Source organism: Hemitrygon akajei, chromosome 4, assembly GCF_048418815.1.
Source record: "Hemitrygon akajei chromosome 4, sHemAka1.3, whole genome shotgun sequence".
NCBI classification, from domain to species: domain Eukaryota; kingdom Metazoa; phylum Chordata; class Chondrichthyes; order Myliobatiformes; family Dasyatidae; genus Hemitrygon; species Hemitrygon akajei.
Window position 1 is genome coordinate 120,693,289 of NC_133127.1, and position 13,145 is coordinate 120,706,433.

The 13,145-nt window shown below is 38.7% G+C and overlaps 1 protein-coding gene across 2 annotated transcripts in view; it reads left to right on the forward strand.

Annotated features, from left to right (window-relative positions):
* The window catches only part of sugt1 (SGT1 homolog, MIS12 kinetochore complex assembly cochaperone), a 175,338-nt gene that overhangs the window by 82,561 nt on the left and 79,632 nt on the right, over positions 1-13,145 (forward strand). For both annotated transcript variants that reach the window (XM_073043204.1, XM_073043205.1), the window contains exon 10: positions 6,392-6,499. In XM_073043204.1, the coding sequence (XP_072899305.1) occupies positions 6,392-6,499 (108 nt within the window). The remainder of the gene's footprint in view (positions 1-6,391; positions 6,500-13,145) is intronic.

A 13,145-nucleotide genomic window follows, 5' to 3' on the forward strand; every position in this document is an offset into this window, starting at 1 on the left:
GAAATAAATGTATATTAGAGTCAGTAGGTATCATTCCTGAGAATAGTGCATCCCTTCATGATAATATTCATGATGCTATCATATTTTTGAGCAGAAGGAGAATGGAATGTCATCACCTGCCCTGACAGCCTTCAATGAACCTAAACCTGATGGGGATACTTAGCAGACATTTTTAACTGCTCCCTACTGCAATCTGAGATTCTCATCTGCTTTAAGAAGACCACCTGGTACCTAAGAAAAATAGTTATGCCTTAATGACCACTGTTTGATGCATCTGACATTAACCATAATGAAGTGCTTTGAGAGAATTTTTATAGCACACATCAGATCCAGCCTCTCAGACAACTTTGATGCACTGCAATTTGCAGACTGCTGAAAAAAGGTTAATGGTGGAAATTATTTCCCTGCCCCTACATGCATCTATGGAGCTTCTGGTGCCTAAAGGCACCAGTGTGATGCTATTGTTTATTGACTATCCTCTACTTTTAGTACTAAAATTCCAAGCAAGGTCATTGATCTGGGACTCAACATTTCCCTTTGTAACTGAATCCTTGCTTTCTGACCAACAACCAGCAATCAGTACGGATAGGCAGCAGCACCTCAGCCTTAATTATGTTGAACACTGGTACCCCACAAGTCTGTGTCCCTAGCCTCCTACTTTACTTCCTAAGCACTCGTAACTGTGGCCAGATTCTGCTCTAGCTCCATCTACAAATTTGTAGATGACACCATCGTCATGGGCTCAATGTTAAATGATGATGTGTATGAATGCAGGACAGTGATAGCCTAGTGGCATTGTGTCATGACAACAGTCTTTTTCTCAATCAAACTCCTTTCTGGAAGATTGGGGGCAGGGGAGGTGGGGGTGGACAGTGCACACACCTGTTTATATCAACTGTGCAAGTTCAAGAAGATTAAGAGCTTCAGTATTTCAGAAGCTTCCCTGGGCTACTGTCAACACCTAGACTTAAGCATACAGTCTTTACATCTTAAGAAAAGCAAGGCCAGCAGGTATATAGGAATTTTGCAGTCAGCAAGATGTGAAAGTGTATCACTGCTTCTGCCAACTCCACCTCCCCCAGCATGACACTGCAGATTTTGTAATTCCATACCTGAGAACATGGTAGTGGTACTTTTGCCAACAGCACTGAGTAGTTCAAGGAGGAGGTTCACCATACCCTTTAGTGATAGAATAAAATTGAATAAATGGAAAGAACTGGAGAATTAGCATGAAAGTGGAGAAATAGTTGAAAGGGACTAAAATTATTTGGAAATTTACATTAAACTTGTTCAAAAGTGTTAGTGTTCTTCATTATTTTAAAATCTTTGTTTCAACCTTATATTGGTTGGTTTTGTCTGAGACATTCAAAATTATTGCTTTTTGCAGCCAGTCATGCTTTAGCTGATTTTTTTTTTCATCTCAAAGTTTGACTTTTACACCATGTACTTCAGCATCAGCTGTTTTGATGGTATTTATGTGTGAATGGGCCTGCCTATGTAGGGCTTCATCAACAGCTGTGCTAAGAAGTTAGAGGTCAATAAAAATTTTCATTCCTATCTATCTATTCTTTCAAGTTCAGACTTTGTTTTTAGTAATACAAATGGAAAAAAGGAGCAGGAAACTGCTAGTATGGATTAGTTAAGTTCAAAGTAAATTTATTGTGGAAGTACATATGCCACCATATACGACTCTTGAGAATCATTTTTGCAGGCATATATAGTAAATCCAAGTATACCAATAGAATCTATTTTTCAATAGTTACTTGGTTTTAATCTTGTATAGTAATAGACCTTGTGTTTAAAATGTCCAGTAAATGACAATTTTTTTCACATCAGTTGGCAATATTTATAAAACACTTTTAAGTTTGGTTGGCTGTTGGTGGCTAACTGTGTACCGCGGGTGTTGGTGTTAAGACCACTTCTTTTCACATTGTATGTCAATGATTTGGATGATTGAATTGATGGCTTTGTGACTAAGTTTGCGGATGATGCAAAGTTGGTGGGGGGCAGATAGTGTTAAGGAAGAAGGGAGGCTGCAGAGGGACCTGGACAAATTGGGAGAATGGGCAGAGAAATGGCAGATAGAATAAAGTGTAGGGGAATGCATGCATTTTTATAGAAGGAATAAAGGTGGAGACTATTTTCTAAATGGGGAGGAAATTCGAAGATCAGAAAAGCAAAAGGATTTGGGAGTACTCAAGTAGGATTCCCTAAAGGTTAACTTGCAGGTCGAATCGATGATAAGGGGGCAAATACAATGTTAGCATTCATTTTGAGAGGACAAGATTACAGTGGTGCTAGAAAGTTTGTGAACCCTGTAGAATCTTCTGTTTTTGCATAAATGTGATCAGATCTTCATGCAAGTCCTAAAACAAGATAGAGAACCCAATTAAATAAATAATACAAAAACCATTGTGCACGTTCATTTATTAATTGAGAAAAATAATCCATTATTTCATGTACTTGTTGGAAAAAGTTTGTTAACCAGAACTGTTGTAGAACATTCAGGTGGTCTTTTGCAAAAGAGATGTGCAGCAATGTTTTTTTGGAGACGCAGACTGGGAGACCATTTCGCTGAAGTTGGCTGGTGTGGTATACTGCGTCTGGTGCTCCCGATGTGGCCTTTTATATATTGGTGAGACCTGACGCAGACTGGGAGACAGTTTCGCTGAACACCTACACACGGTCTGCCAGAGAAAGCAGGATCTCTCAGTGGCCACACATTTTAATTCTACGTCCCATTCCCATTCTGATATGTCTATCCATGGCCTCCTCTACTGTCAAGATGATGCCACAGTCAGGTTGGAGGAACAACACCTTATATACTGTCTGGGTAGCCTCCAACCTGATGGCATGAACATTGACTTCTCTTAACTTCCGTTAATGCCCCTCCTCTCCTTCTTACCCTATCCCTGACATATTTAGTTGTTTTTTCTCTCTCTCTCTCTCTGCCCATCACTCTGCCTGTTCTCCATCTCCCTCTGGTGCTTCCACCCTCCCCCTTTCTTTCTCCCGAGGCCTCCCGTCCCATGATCCTTTCCCTTCTCCAACTCTATATCACTTACGGCAATCACCTTTCCAGCTCTTAGCTTCATCCCACCCCCTCGGGTCTTCTCCTGTCATTTCGCATTTCCCCCTCCCCCCTCTACTTTCAAATCTCTTGCTATCTTTCCTTTCAGTTAGTCCTGATGAAGGGTCTCGGCCCGAAACGTCGACAGTGCTCTTCCTTATAGATGCTGCCTGGCCTGCTGTGTTCCACCAGCATTTTGTGTGTGTTGTTTGAATTTCCAGCATCTGCAGATATCCTTGTGTTTGTTTTTTGGAGAGCAGTGGTTTCCTCCATGGTGCCCTTCCACGAACATCATTCTTGTTCAGTGTTTTTCTTATAGTGGACACATGAGCAAGTTCTAAAGATTTCTGCAGGTCTTTTGTTGTCACCCTTGGGTTCTTTTTCACCTCCTTGAACATTTCATGTGCTCTTGATGTGATTTTTGCAGGATGCCCACTGTTGGGGAGAGTAGCAACAGTACTGAATTTTCTCCATTTGTTCGCATTTTCTCTTACTGTGGACTAATGAACACTCAAGGTCTTTAGAAATGCTTTTGTAGTCTTTTCCAGTTTCATGCATCTCTACAATTCTTCTAAGTTCCTCTGAAAATTATTTCATCGAGGCATGGAGCAGATAAACGTATCTTCCTTGAGAAGAGCAGGCTCTGTCAGCAACCTGACTTCGTTTCTTTTTTATAGTGCAGGGCACCTCTACAACTCACACCTCTAGTCTCATCTCATTGATTGAAACACCTGACTCCAAACAGCTTCTGTAGAAGGCATTACCCCAGAAGTTCAAAGGTTCATTTGATGTCAGAGAAATGTATACAATTTACATCCTGAAATGCTTTTTCTTCGCAACTATCTACGAAAACAGGAGTGCCCCAAAGAATGGAACGACAGTTAAACGTTAGGACCCCAAAGTCCCCCGAACCCCCCCTCCAGCTCCCCACCCTCCCGCGTGTAAGCGGCAGTGAAAAACAATTTCCCCCCCACCAGCAAAAATAAAGCACTCCCGCTACCAGCACTCAAGTGTGAGCAAAGACACAGACTTGCAGTTACCCCAAAGACTACATTGTTCACCCGATAATTTGACATGTTGCAGGCTCTCTGCTAATAAGGAGAAGTGACTTCATTCCATTTTCCAGCAAGCAGGGGGACAACAGATAACTCGCTGGATTACAATGTTAAAAGACCGTTATGTTGCTTTTTTCGAGCTCTGTGCCTGGAGATCGCAAGGATCCCGGTTCCCCCAACGACACATGGATCTCCTGTGACAACACAGACCCTTAATTTGCCCATCTCCAATTACTGGAGATCCTAGGCTTCTGAAACCGTACCGAAATCTTAGGCCGAGTCTTTGGCATGCCGAATTCCGGCTGATTGTGGAACCCTGAGACCAGATCCCATTCCCTCTAAGAACCGTAGTCAGCGTGTAACTCCTGGTCAGGCAAGGGAAAACTAGAGATATTAAAGATGGAAATAGGACTGTTTTTGAAGATGCAAACAAAGGAGTCGCTGTTGGGCACCATAACTACTTAGCTCCACCTCCCAGAGCCCAACTTGGAGCCGACATCTGGATTGGGCTTTGTGTTTTGCAGGAAAGGTTGGTGAATTATCTCCACATTATGAGAACATGACTAAATTTGGGGGTGGAAAAGACCTATGGATTGCTCAGAGACCGGTTTTACTGGCCCCAAATGTCCAGAATCATCATGAAGTGATTTCAATGTCATCCTCTGATACTTCTCGGGCAGAACCAGCTGGCAACACCAGGGTTGGTCTAGGAGTGACGTGACCTTGTATAAGATCTGGAAGATCTGGTTCTTCAACTCCACCCAAGGCCAATCTCACAGTAATGGAGGCACTGCTGCTGATTCATTCAACTTCCGGGACTCCTTCACCTACTTTATACCAATAGATAACTGTAATATTGGTTTATTTTGCTCAATAAAAAAATGAGCATGTACAATGTTTAAAAAATATATATATATTTATTTAATTAGGTTCTCTTTATCTAATTTAGAACTTGTGTGAAGATCTGATCACATTTTAGGTCATATGCAGAAAAAGAGAAAATTCTACATGGTTCACAAACTTTCTAGCACCACTGTATACGAGCAAGGATGTAATGCTGAGGTTTCATAGAGCAGATTTGATGGGCTGAATTGCCTAATTCTTCTCCTAGATTTTATGGTTTTAAGTCAATTATTCATACATGCAAGATGTGCTTTTAAAATAACTAACAGAATAGTTGTGCTTGCAAATCTAAAGCATAAATTCAGGAAGTACTTAAATACTCAGAATCCTTTAAAACTTGTCTCATAGGCTTGTGGTTGTATTAAAGCTAATTTGGAGCATGAGTAATAAGATGATTTATTGTATATTGCATTGAATGTCATTATAGTAGGCAGGAGCATTTGAAGGTTTTAATTCAGACTTGTGCAGATAAACAATGTCTAGTTGCAAAAAGAAATCTTGTGGCTTTTGCCTCCAAACTTCTGTAAGCACTTGTATGGCTCCACGTTCTCTCAAAAGGTGATGTGGGTTCCCCTGCTGGCCTTACAATATTTTCTACACCAGCATCTACAAACTGAAGGTAAAACACTTTACCTGTACGGCGTCAACTCTCTCTACTCTTGCTTCAGATCAGAAGCAGGCAGGCAGATATAAAATTCAAATTAACTGCTTTCCCAGTTGGCATCGCTCCTTGTTTTCCTATGATGGAGGAAGGGGCCATTCAGTTCGTCAAGTTGGTGTTAGTTCTCAGAACAATATTTGCTACATTTCTCTACATCTTGCTTTTTCTCATGCCCATCAACACCATCTGGTTCTCTTATTTCCATGCCTGCCCCCAGCCAGCTACACAAGAGATGATTTGTAGTTGTTAATTAACCTAACAGCTAGCAGGTCTTTGGGATGCAGAAGTAATCCAGAGCATGTGGGGGAGGCCCACACCATGTAAACACCATGCCAGGGTTGAAATGGATTTGTGAGTGTCAGCTACCTGCAGCAATGCTATGTGCCATTTGGTATTGTTCTTCTGGCATAAACTATATATCTGTCTCTACCGAAATTGTTATCTTTGCTCCTTAAATAGACTTGGGTGTAGGTGAAGTGGTGGGAGGGGGATTGGTATAGAGGAGATTGCTCATGGTGTCCTTTCAGGTGTGTAGTAAAAGCTAGTAAGAATAAAGTCAATATTGATAGTGAGAGGTGCTTCCATCAAAGAATTAATATGATATACATACTGCATTTTTTCTGTAGCTTACTTGCAAGAAGGGAGGCACAAGATCAACTTTGGTAATAAAATGATTGAATAATTTTTAATTTAATTTTATAGGTGAGTGCATCAGTGAAGCTTTCATCAGAAGATGAATATAGCTTGAAACTTAATCTTCTGCATCCTATAATAGCCCAGTGTTGTGCTGTCAAAGTGCTGGGAACAAAGGTATGGTCTAAAATAAATTGAATTAATAGGTTTTCATATTATTAATGGACTATTTAAAACTACTCTAATTTAGTGATTGTTATGTACAAATTTTATCAGGACTTCTGCTTTGAATTATGTTGCTGTACTTGTACATGAAAATTATCTGTTGTACTTTATAAATGGATAAATCTTGCTAGCTTTCTAATTGATGCAGATTGAGTGACTTTGAATGTGCAAAAGCTAATTTTAATACATAAATAGTATTTTCTGAACTGATCTAAGTACCAATTGCACTGCACGGATTGGTTTTGACTGTTCCATAATCTGGTGATGATTTCAATACTTGTTCAAGTTAATATGTTTGCAAGGAATTTCTGTGTAGTTACTTCATTTTTCATTGCTTGTGCTGTCAGGCACCATACTACATACCAGTAGATAAATGTGAACACTTTTTCATGGCTTCTCAGGTACAAGTTACAGGGAGAAGGCGGGTGGCGGGGCTGGGGGGGGGGTGTGGAGGATCAGCCATGACTGAATGGTGGAACAGATTCAATTCTAAATGGCCCAGTTCAGCCCTTATGTCTTATTGTCTTATGGTCCACATAGAAGAGGATAATATGTGCTGTCTTAGGCAGCTCTGATTGGGAAGAAAAAGGAAAATAATCCTTCAGTGTTTGTTGAGCTCCACTTGGTGCCAAGAGCATTTTCATTGGTAAAGCCTTGATCAGGATATAATTAGCGTGGTACAAAAGAACTTGGTAACATGACATCCTTTTTTTTGAAACTTTATTATTATTATTTTGCCAATAACAGAACAAACAGGATAAAAGCAGACAAGGTCATCATAGGTGAAGTAAAATCTGTATCTTATAATAGAAAAAATGAATAGAGAAATGAGTTACATTGCTGTATCAAGGTTAACCAAACTCATATGCCCATAATTGTACTTGAAAGTCTCAGGGTACCTTAAGATCCATGACTTTAAAGTTCATTCTACAGGTTCCCTCATAGGAAGAAATAAAACAAAGTTCTTCAAACCAAGTGTACAGTGAAGAAGTCATTTCAGGTTCAAATAAAATGTCCAATTTTCCCAGTATCTGTCAGATTTTTTAATGGCATGTCTGAGAGGAAGTCAGTTGTTCCATAACATAAATTTCTTGAACTATTTCTATCCATTCCAAGACTGTAGGAGACTTTCCTTAGTCATTTCCTGGTAATCGCTTTCTTACTGGCTGCTAGTAGCATTTGTAACAAATATCTTTTGTGCTTTTTGAGCCCATTTGATACATTACCCAAATAAATAACATTAAAGTCAAAATTAATCTCTGGGCTGATTATTGACCTTCTCTCTGTTACCACATCTAACCAATAAGACAAAACCTTTGGACACTCCCAGAAAATATGAAAATGATCAGCCAACATATTTTCACACATTCTCCAACATTGACCTTGTTCAGGTCTGTTACTTTGTAGCTACTTTTGGCGTTATGGAAAATCTTAAGGTATTCTTCCAGGTGAATTCCCTCCACAGACCTGAGCTTGAAGTAGTCAAATGTGTTCTGCATATGTTTAACCAATCATCTTCTGACAATTTTATGTTGGCTTCTTTCTCCCATTTTGATTTAACATACATTTAACATCAACTGTTAGAATGTAAAATCGAGTAAATCCTGGTTATCAGTTTCTTTTTAATATTATCTTTATACACATCAATGAATATATTAATCAGACTTAACCCTTTCTCTCCAATAGTTTTAATATTTTTATTAAAATATTGTCTTAGTTGAAGATATCTAAAGAAGTCTTTTTTCTCTAAGTGATGCGTTTCTGTGAGTTGTTGAAAGGACTCCAAACCCTTAGTGGAGGATATTGTACAGTAGGAGGTGATTTCTTTACTTGTCCAATGTGTAAATCTACCATCCAATTGTGCTGGAAGGAATTCTGTGTCATGTGCCACCCAATGTAGTAGTCTTATATTTCTTACAAATTTTGGGTCTTTAAATTCAGTTTAGAGGGACTGTTGTCCACTTAGTCAGTTTATTTAAATACTTCTTTTGGAGTGTTTTATCTCGCAGTAAAGATTGGAGAGGGATATTTATTAGACTTTGTTCTAAATCCTTGCACTTTGCCTCACAATTAGGGTCACATCGACAGACCAGACTGCGCAGCTGTGCTGCTCTATAATAGTCTTCAAAGCAAGGCACTGCAAATCCACCTTTATCCTTGTGATGTCTGAAATCTAGTTCTTGGTTTCTGTTTTCCCCAAATAAATGTTGTAATCATTCTTTTCCATTCATTTAATTGCTTAAAAGGTACTTCAACAGGTAATGATAGAAAAAGAAAGAGCAATCTAGGTAATACATTCATCTTTATGGCTTCTATTCGATTATACATATTCATTGGCAGCAATGACCATCTATTTAAGTCTGCCTTAATATCAGCTGTTATGGGAATATAATTATGTTTGTAGATAGTGGGCAAGTCTTCAGGTATTTGCACTCCTAGGTATTTAATAATATTGCCTTTCCATTTAAATTTACTCATTCTGTAAAGGTTTTCTTGTGGTTCGTAATTAAAATTTAAAGTTTGGGTGTTATGTAAAGTTAATTTATAGCCAGAGTAGGAACAGAATTCTTTCAGCAGGGATAATAATTTATGTAAACCTGTATTGGGTCATGAGAATGTCATCTGCATACAGACAAATCTTGTATTCTGTATCTCTGATCAGTACACCTGTTATAATCTTGTCTTCTCTAATTGCCTGGGCCAATGACTCAATAAAAAGAGCGAAAAGCATGGGGCTTAGGGGGCACCCTTATTGACATCTCCTTTCAAGAAATGTTGTTTTAGATAAATTCCCATTTATTTTAATTCTGGCTGCAGAGGAAGAATATAAAGATTTCAGACATGCAATTACCTGATTATTAAAGCCAAACAGCCTAAGTACCAAGTAGAGATATTCCCATCGTACCGAGTCAAAGGCCTTTTTAGCATCAAGGCAAATAACTACAGATTCCAGGTTATTTTTGCTCATATGGTCAATGAGATGAAGGGCCCGTCTCACATTGTCCTGGATTTGCCTACTTTGTACAAAACCTGTTTGATCTGTATCAATTATATCTGGAATTATAGTTTCCCATCTTTTTACTGATATTGATGCAAATAATCTATAATCTATGTTTAGAATAGATATGGGCCTATAGGAACTGCATGCAGTCTGAACCTTAGAACTTTTAGGAACTACTGAAATTATTGCTTGATTCCAGGACAATGGATTCTCCTCTCCTCCGAGAACATAATTAAAACATTTCTGAAGTATTGTTATTATCATCTCTGAAAGTTTTGTACCATTCAGCTGGATAGCCATCAACACCTGAAATTTTATTTGTTTTTAATGCTGATATAGGCTTACCTATTTCTTCTGAGTTATTAGTTTATCTTGCTCCGTTCCTACAGATGGTAAATCTAAGGACGTTAAGAAATTAGATATGTCTGCTAACTCTGCAGGTTTGGGTTGAGCGTATAACATTGTGTAGTATGGTTCGAAAGATTTTTGAATGTCTTCCAATTTGTGAGGCATCTTATTAGTCTGGGGTTCTTTCACCCTATGTATAGATCTCTCAGCCTGTTGTTTACTTATTCTCCATGCAAGTAATTTCTTAGATTTGAGACCATTCTCATAGAAATTTTGTTTAACAAAGCTCTCTTCTCAACTTCACTTTCATAAATATTATTTAGAATTCGTTTTGTATCCAAAATTTGATTCAAGACATTACTGTCATTATACTCATATGCTTACTCTCCAAAAATTGTAATTTTTCAATAAGATCCTTGACTTGTTTCTCTTTTTCCTTTTTCTTCTGAGCTGACCACTTTTATGACCACTAATAACAGCTTTTGCAGCATCCCACAGAGTGCTGGGGGACACTTCCATTATCATTATATATCATATAATCTTCAAACTCTTTCTTTAGATATTTTAAACATAGGGGATCATTTAAAAGACTGGTATTAAGTCTCCACAAGGTATCTTTGGGTTTGTTATCTAAATGTAATGTTAAGTAAACCCCTGCGTGGTCAGAGATGTCTCTTACCCCTATATCGCATTTTATAATAAGTTTCTCTGAGTTAAACATAAAAAAAATCTATTTGGGGGTGAGAAAAAAAGGTAAACCGTCTATCAAGTGGGTGTTACTCTCTCCATACATCTATCATGCCTATTTCTTTGAGCAGTTTTTTGACATGTAATGTTTCTGAGTTTCTTTTCTGTTCTATTTGAGGAGTCCAGAGAAGGATGTAACTGAATATTCCAGTCCTCCACCCCCCCCCCCACATATTACCACACCAGATGTTTCCATAGATACTATATTAAAAACATTCTTAATCAGTTGTTTATCATTTCCTGGTGTTCGGTAAACATTCATAGTGTAACTTCTTTATGATCAATAAAACCCTTCACCAGTAAATAACGCCCTTCTTTGTCTGTAATCTGCGAGGAAGACCGAAAATTTACTTTATTTGAAATTAATATTGCAACTCCCCTTGTGTTTCCCCTCTCAAAAGAAGAGTAATAACAATTTTTAAATCCCATTTTGCATAACTTCTCATGTTCAATCTTTGAAAGGTGAGTTTTTCGCCAAAAAATTATATCTTGCTTTTCTCTCTTCATTTTAGCTATAGCCTTACTCCTTTTGATTGGGTTCTGTACCCATTCACATTAAGGGTGATTACTCTGTATTCTTGATACGGCATTCCACGCCAATAAAAAAGTTTATATAAATAGTTAAATATCCCTAGGTGACCTAAACAAATGAACTTCTGTCCGTACAACAAACTAACATATAACATATAAACAACACATAGAACATATGTGACCTCCATCTTCTAAGTTTAAACTTCTAAGTCAGGGGGAGGCCCTTAAATCTGAAGGGGCCCCTCCTAGTGCAGGTTGATGCCTCTGAATAATTGAAATCAGTACGGTGCACACAAAAAAACTCAAAATCAAACATCAGCTCCCAGGTTTGTGGTCAGTTATAGTAATAAGAGCTTACAGAGGAAAAATCATTTATTCTATTTTTAAGTTCTTAATACAAAGTCAATTATAATTTGGTGTTAGGGTACATGTAATTTTACTGACCTGGCTGAAAGATATTTAATCACTATACTTTTGAGAGTTCTCATGCAGTATCTTTGTTGCGTTGAAATTCCCTTAGCTTGTCCTGGATGCATTTCAGACGTGTTTCTCGGTCCTGGCAGGATTTTGCACAAGTTGTCTCCCAGGAAAGTTGTCTCAGTTTTGCCATAGCCTTGCCTTCCTCAGGGGCCACGATTCCGAGACAGTCCGGGAAAAATTCCCTGTTCTTCAGGTCTTCTGTCACCTTTGATGCGTTATTGTAGATGACTTGTCCACTCGAAGTTTGGCTGGGTAAAGAGTCTGGAACCGGAGCCCCTTTTCTTTAAGCGTCTTTCTGATGGTGGAGTAAGCCTTTCTTTTCGTAAGTATTTCAGTCGGGTAGTCTTGATCAAAAAATACTCTTTTCCCGTCGTAATAAATCTCTCACTTTTTTCCAAGCAGAGTGAAGCATCAACTCTTTAATTTTATACTTCAGAAAGTAGATGACCACGGACCTTGGGTTGGAACCTTGTGGTGGTTTGGATCTAAGAGATCGATGGCAGTGTTGTATGCCTAGGGCAGCGTTGAAAAGGGACAACTCTGTTTTAATAAATTTTTCCAGAAATTCCTGTATGTTGTCTCCTTCCACCCCCTCGGAAATTCCATGGATACGTATGTTATTCCTGCGTGAGCGCGCCTCCAGGTCTGTTAGTCGAGCTTGAATGATTTCCTGAAGTTCCACTGCGTGGGAAAGAACTTCCCTGGCTTCGGCATTCCATTCCTGCACTTCTGCCACCCTTTGCTGCATATCCTCAACTCTGCCCGTTATTTCTTTTAAATCACCAACAATAGCATTCAATTTCTGGTTAATTTCTTCTCTGAAATCCACCAGTCCTTTGTTTAGAAAACCCAAGATATCACTCAGTTTTTTTTTCCATGTCCGAACGAAGTGTCTGTATTTCGGCCATGATGTTAGCATGAACAGCCTCCATATCCTTGCGTTCAACTTGGTTGCTAGTACTGTCGTCTGTGTTCTCACCATCAGTCGGTACTTTACCACTTGTCTTCGGGTTTTGTTGCAATTTTCCTCTTGTCTTTCTTTTGTTTCCCCATTTCATGTTACAAGACCCACTTTTCTATTTAAATAACCGTTTCTTATTTAGGGGGAACTAAGACCAACTGGGAGCCCTTGCTGATTATGCTGCTGGCTGTATCTGTGCCATACCGGAAGTCCACGTGACATCCTTTTTAATTGGCTTTTGAAGTGTAGGCACCAGGAGTTCTGGTTTTCAAACAGAAGTAATGGAATTAACATGTCCAGGAAATGAAGTGTCATACTGAATAGAGGTATTCTTTTGCTCTTCTAATGATACCTTGTTAGATGGGGGACTGTTTTGGGGAGTTGGGAGTAAGTCATTTGCTGTAGGATACCTATTCATTGATCTCTTGTTATTACAGTATTTTACTGTTCTTACATTTACAAAATTGCTTGGATATTTCCTGTTGACAAAAAAGTCGACTGCACATGGACTACTGTGATCATTTTGGTCA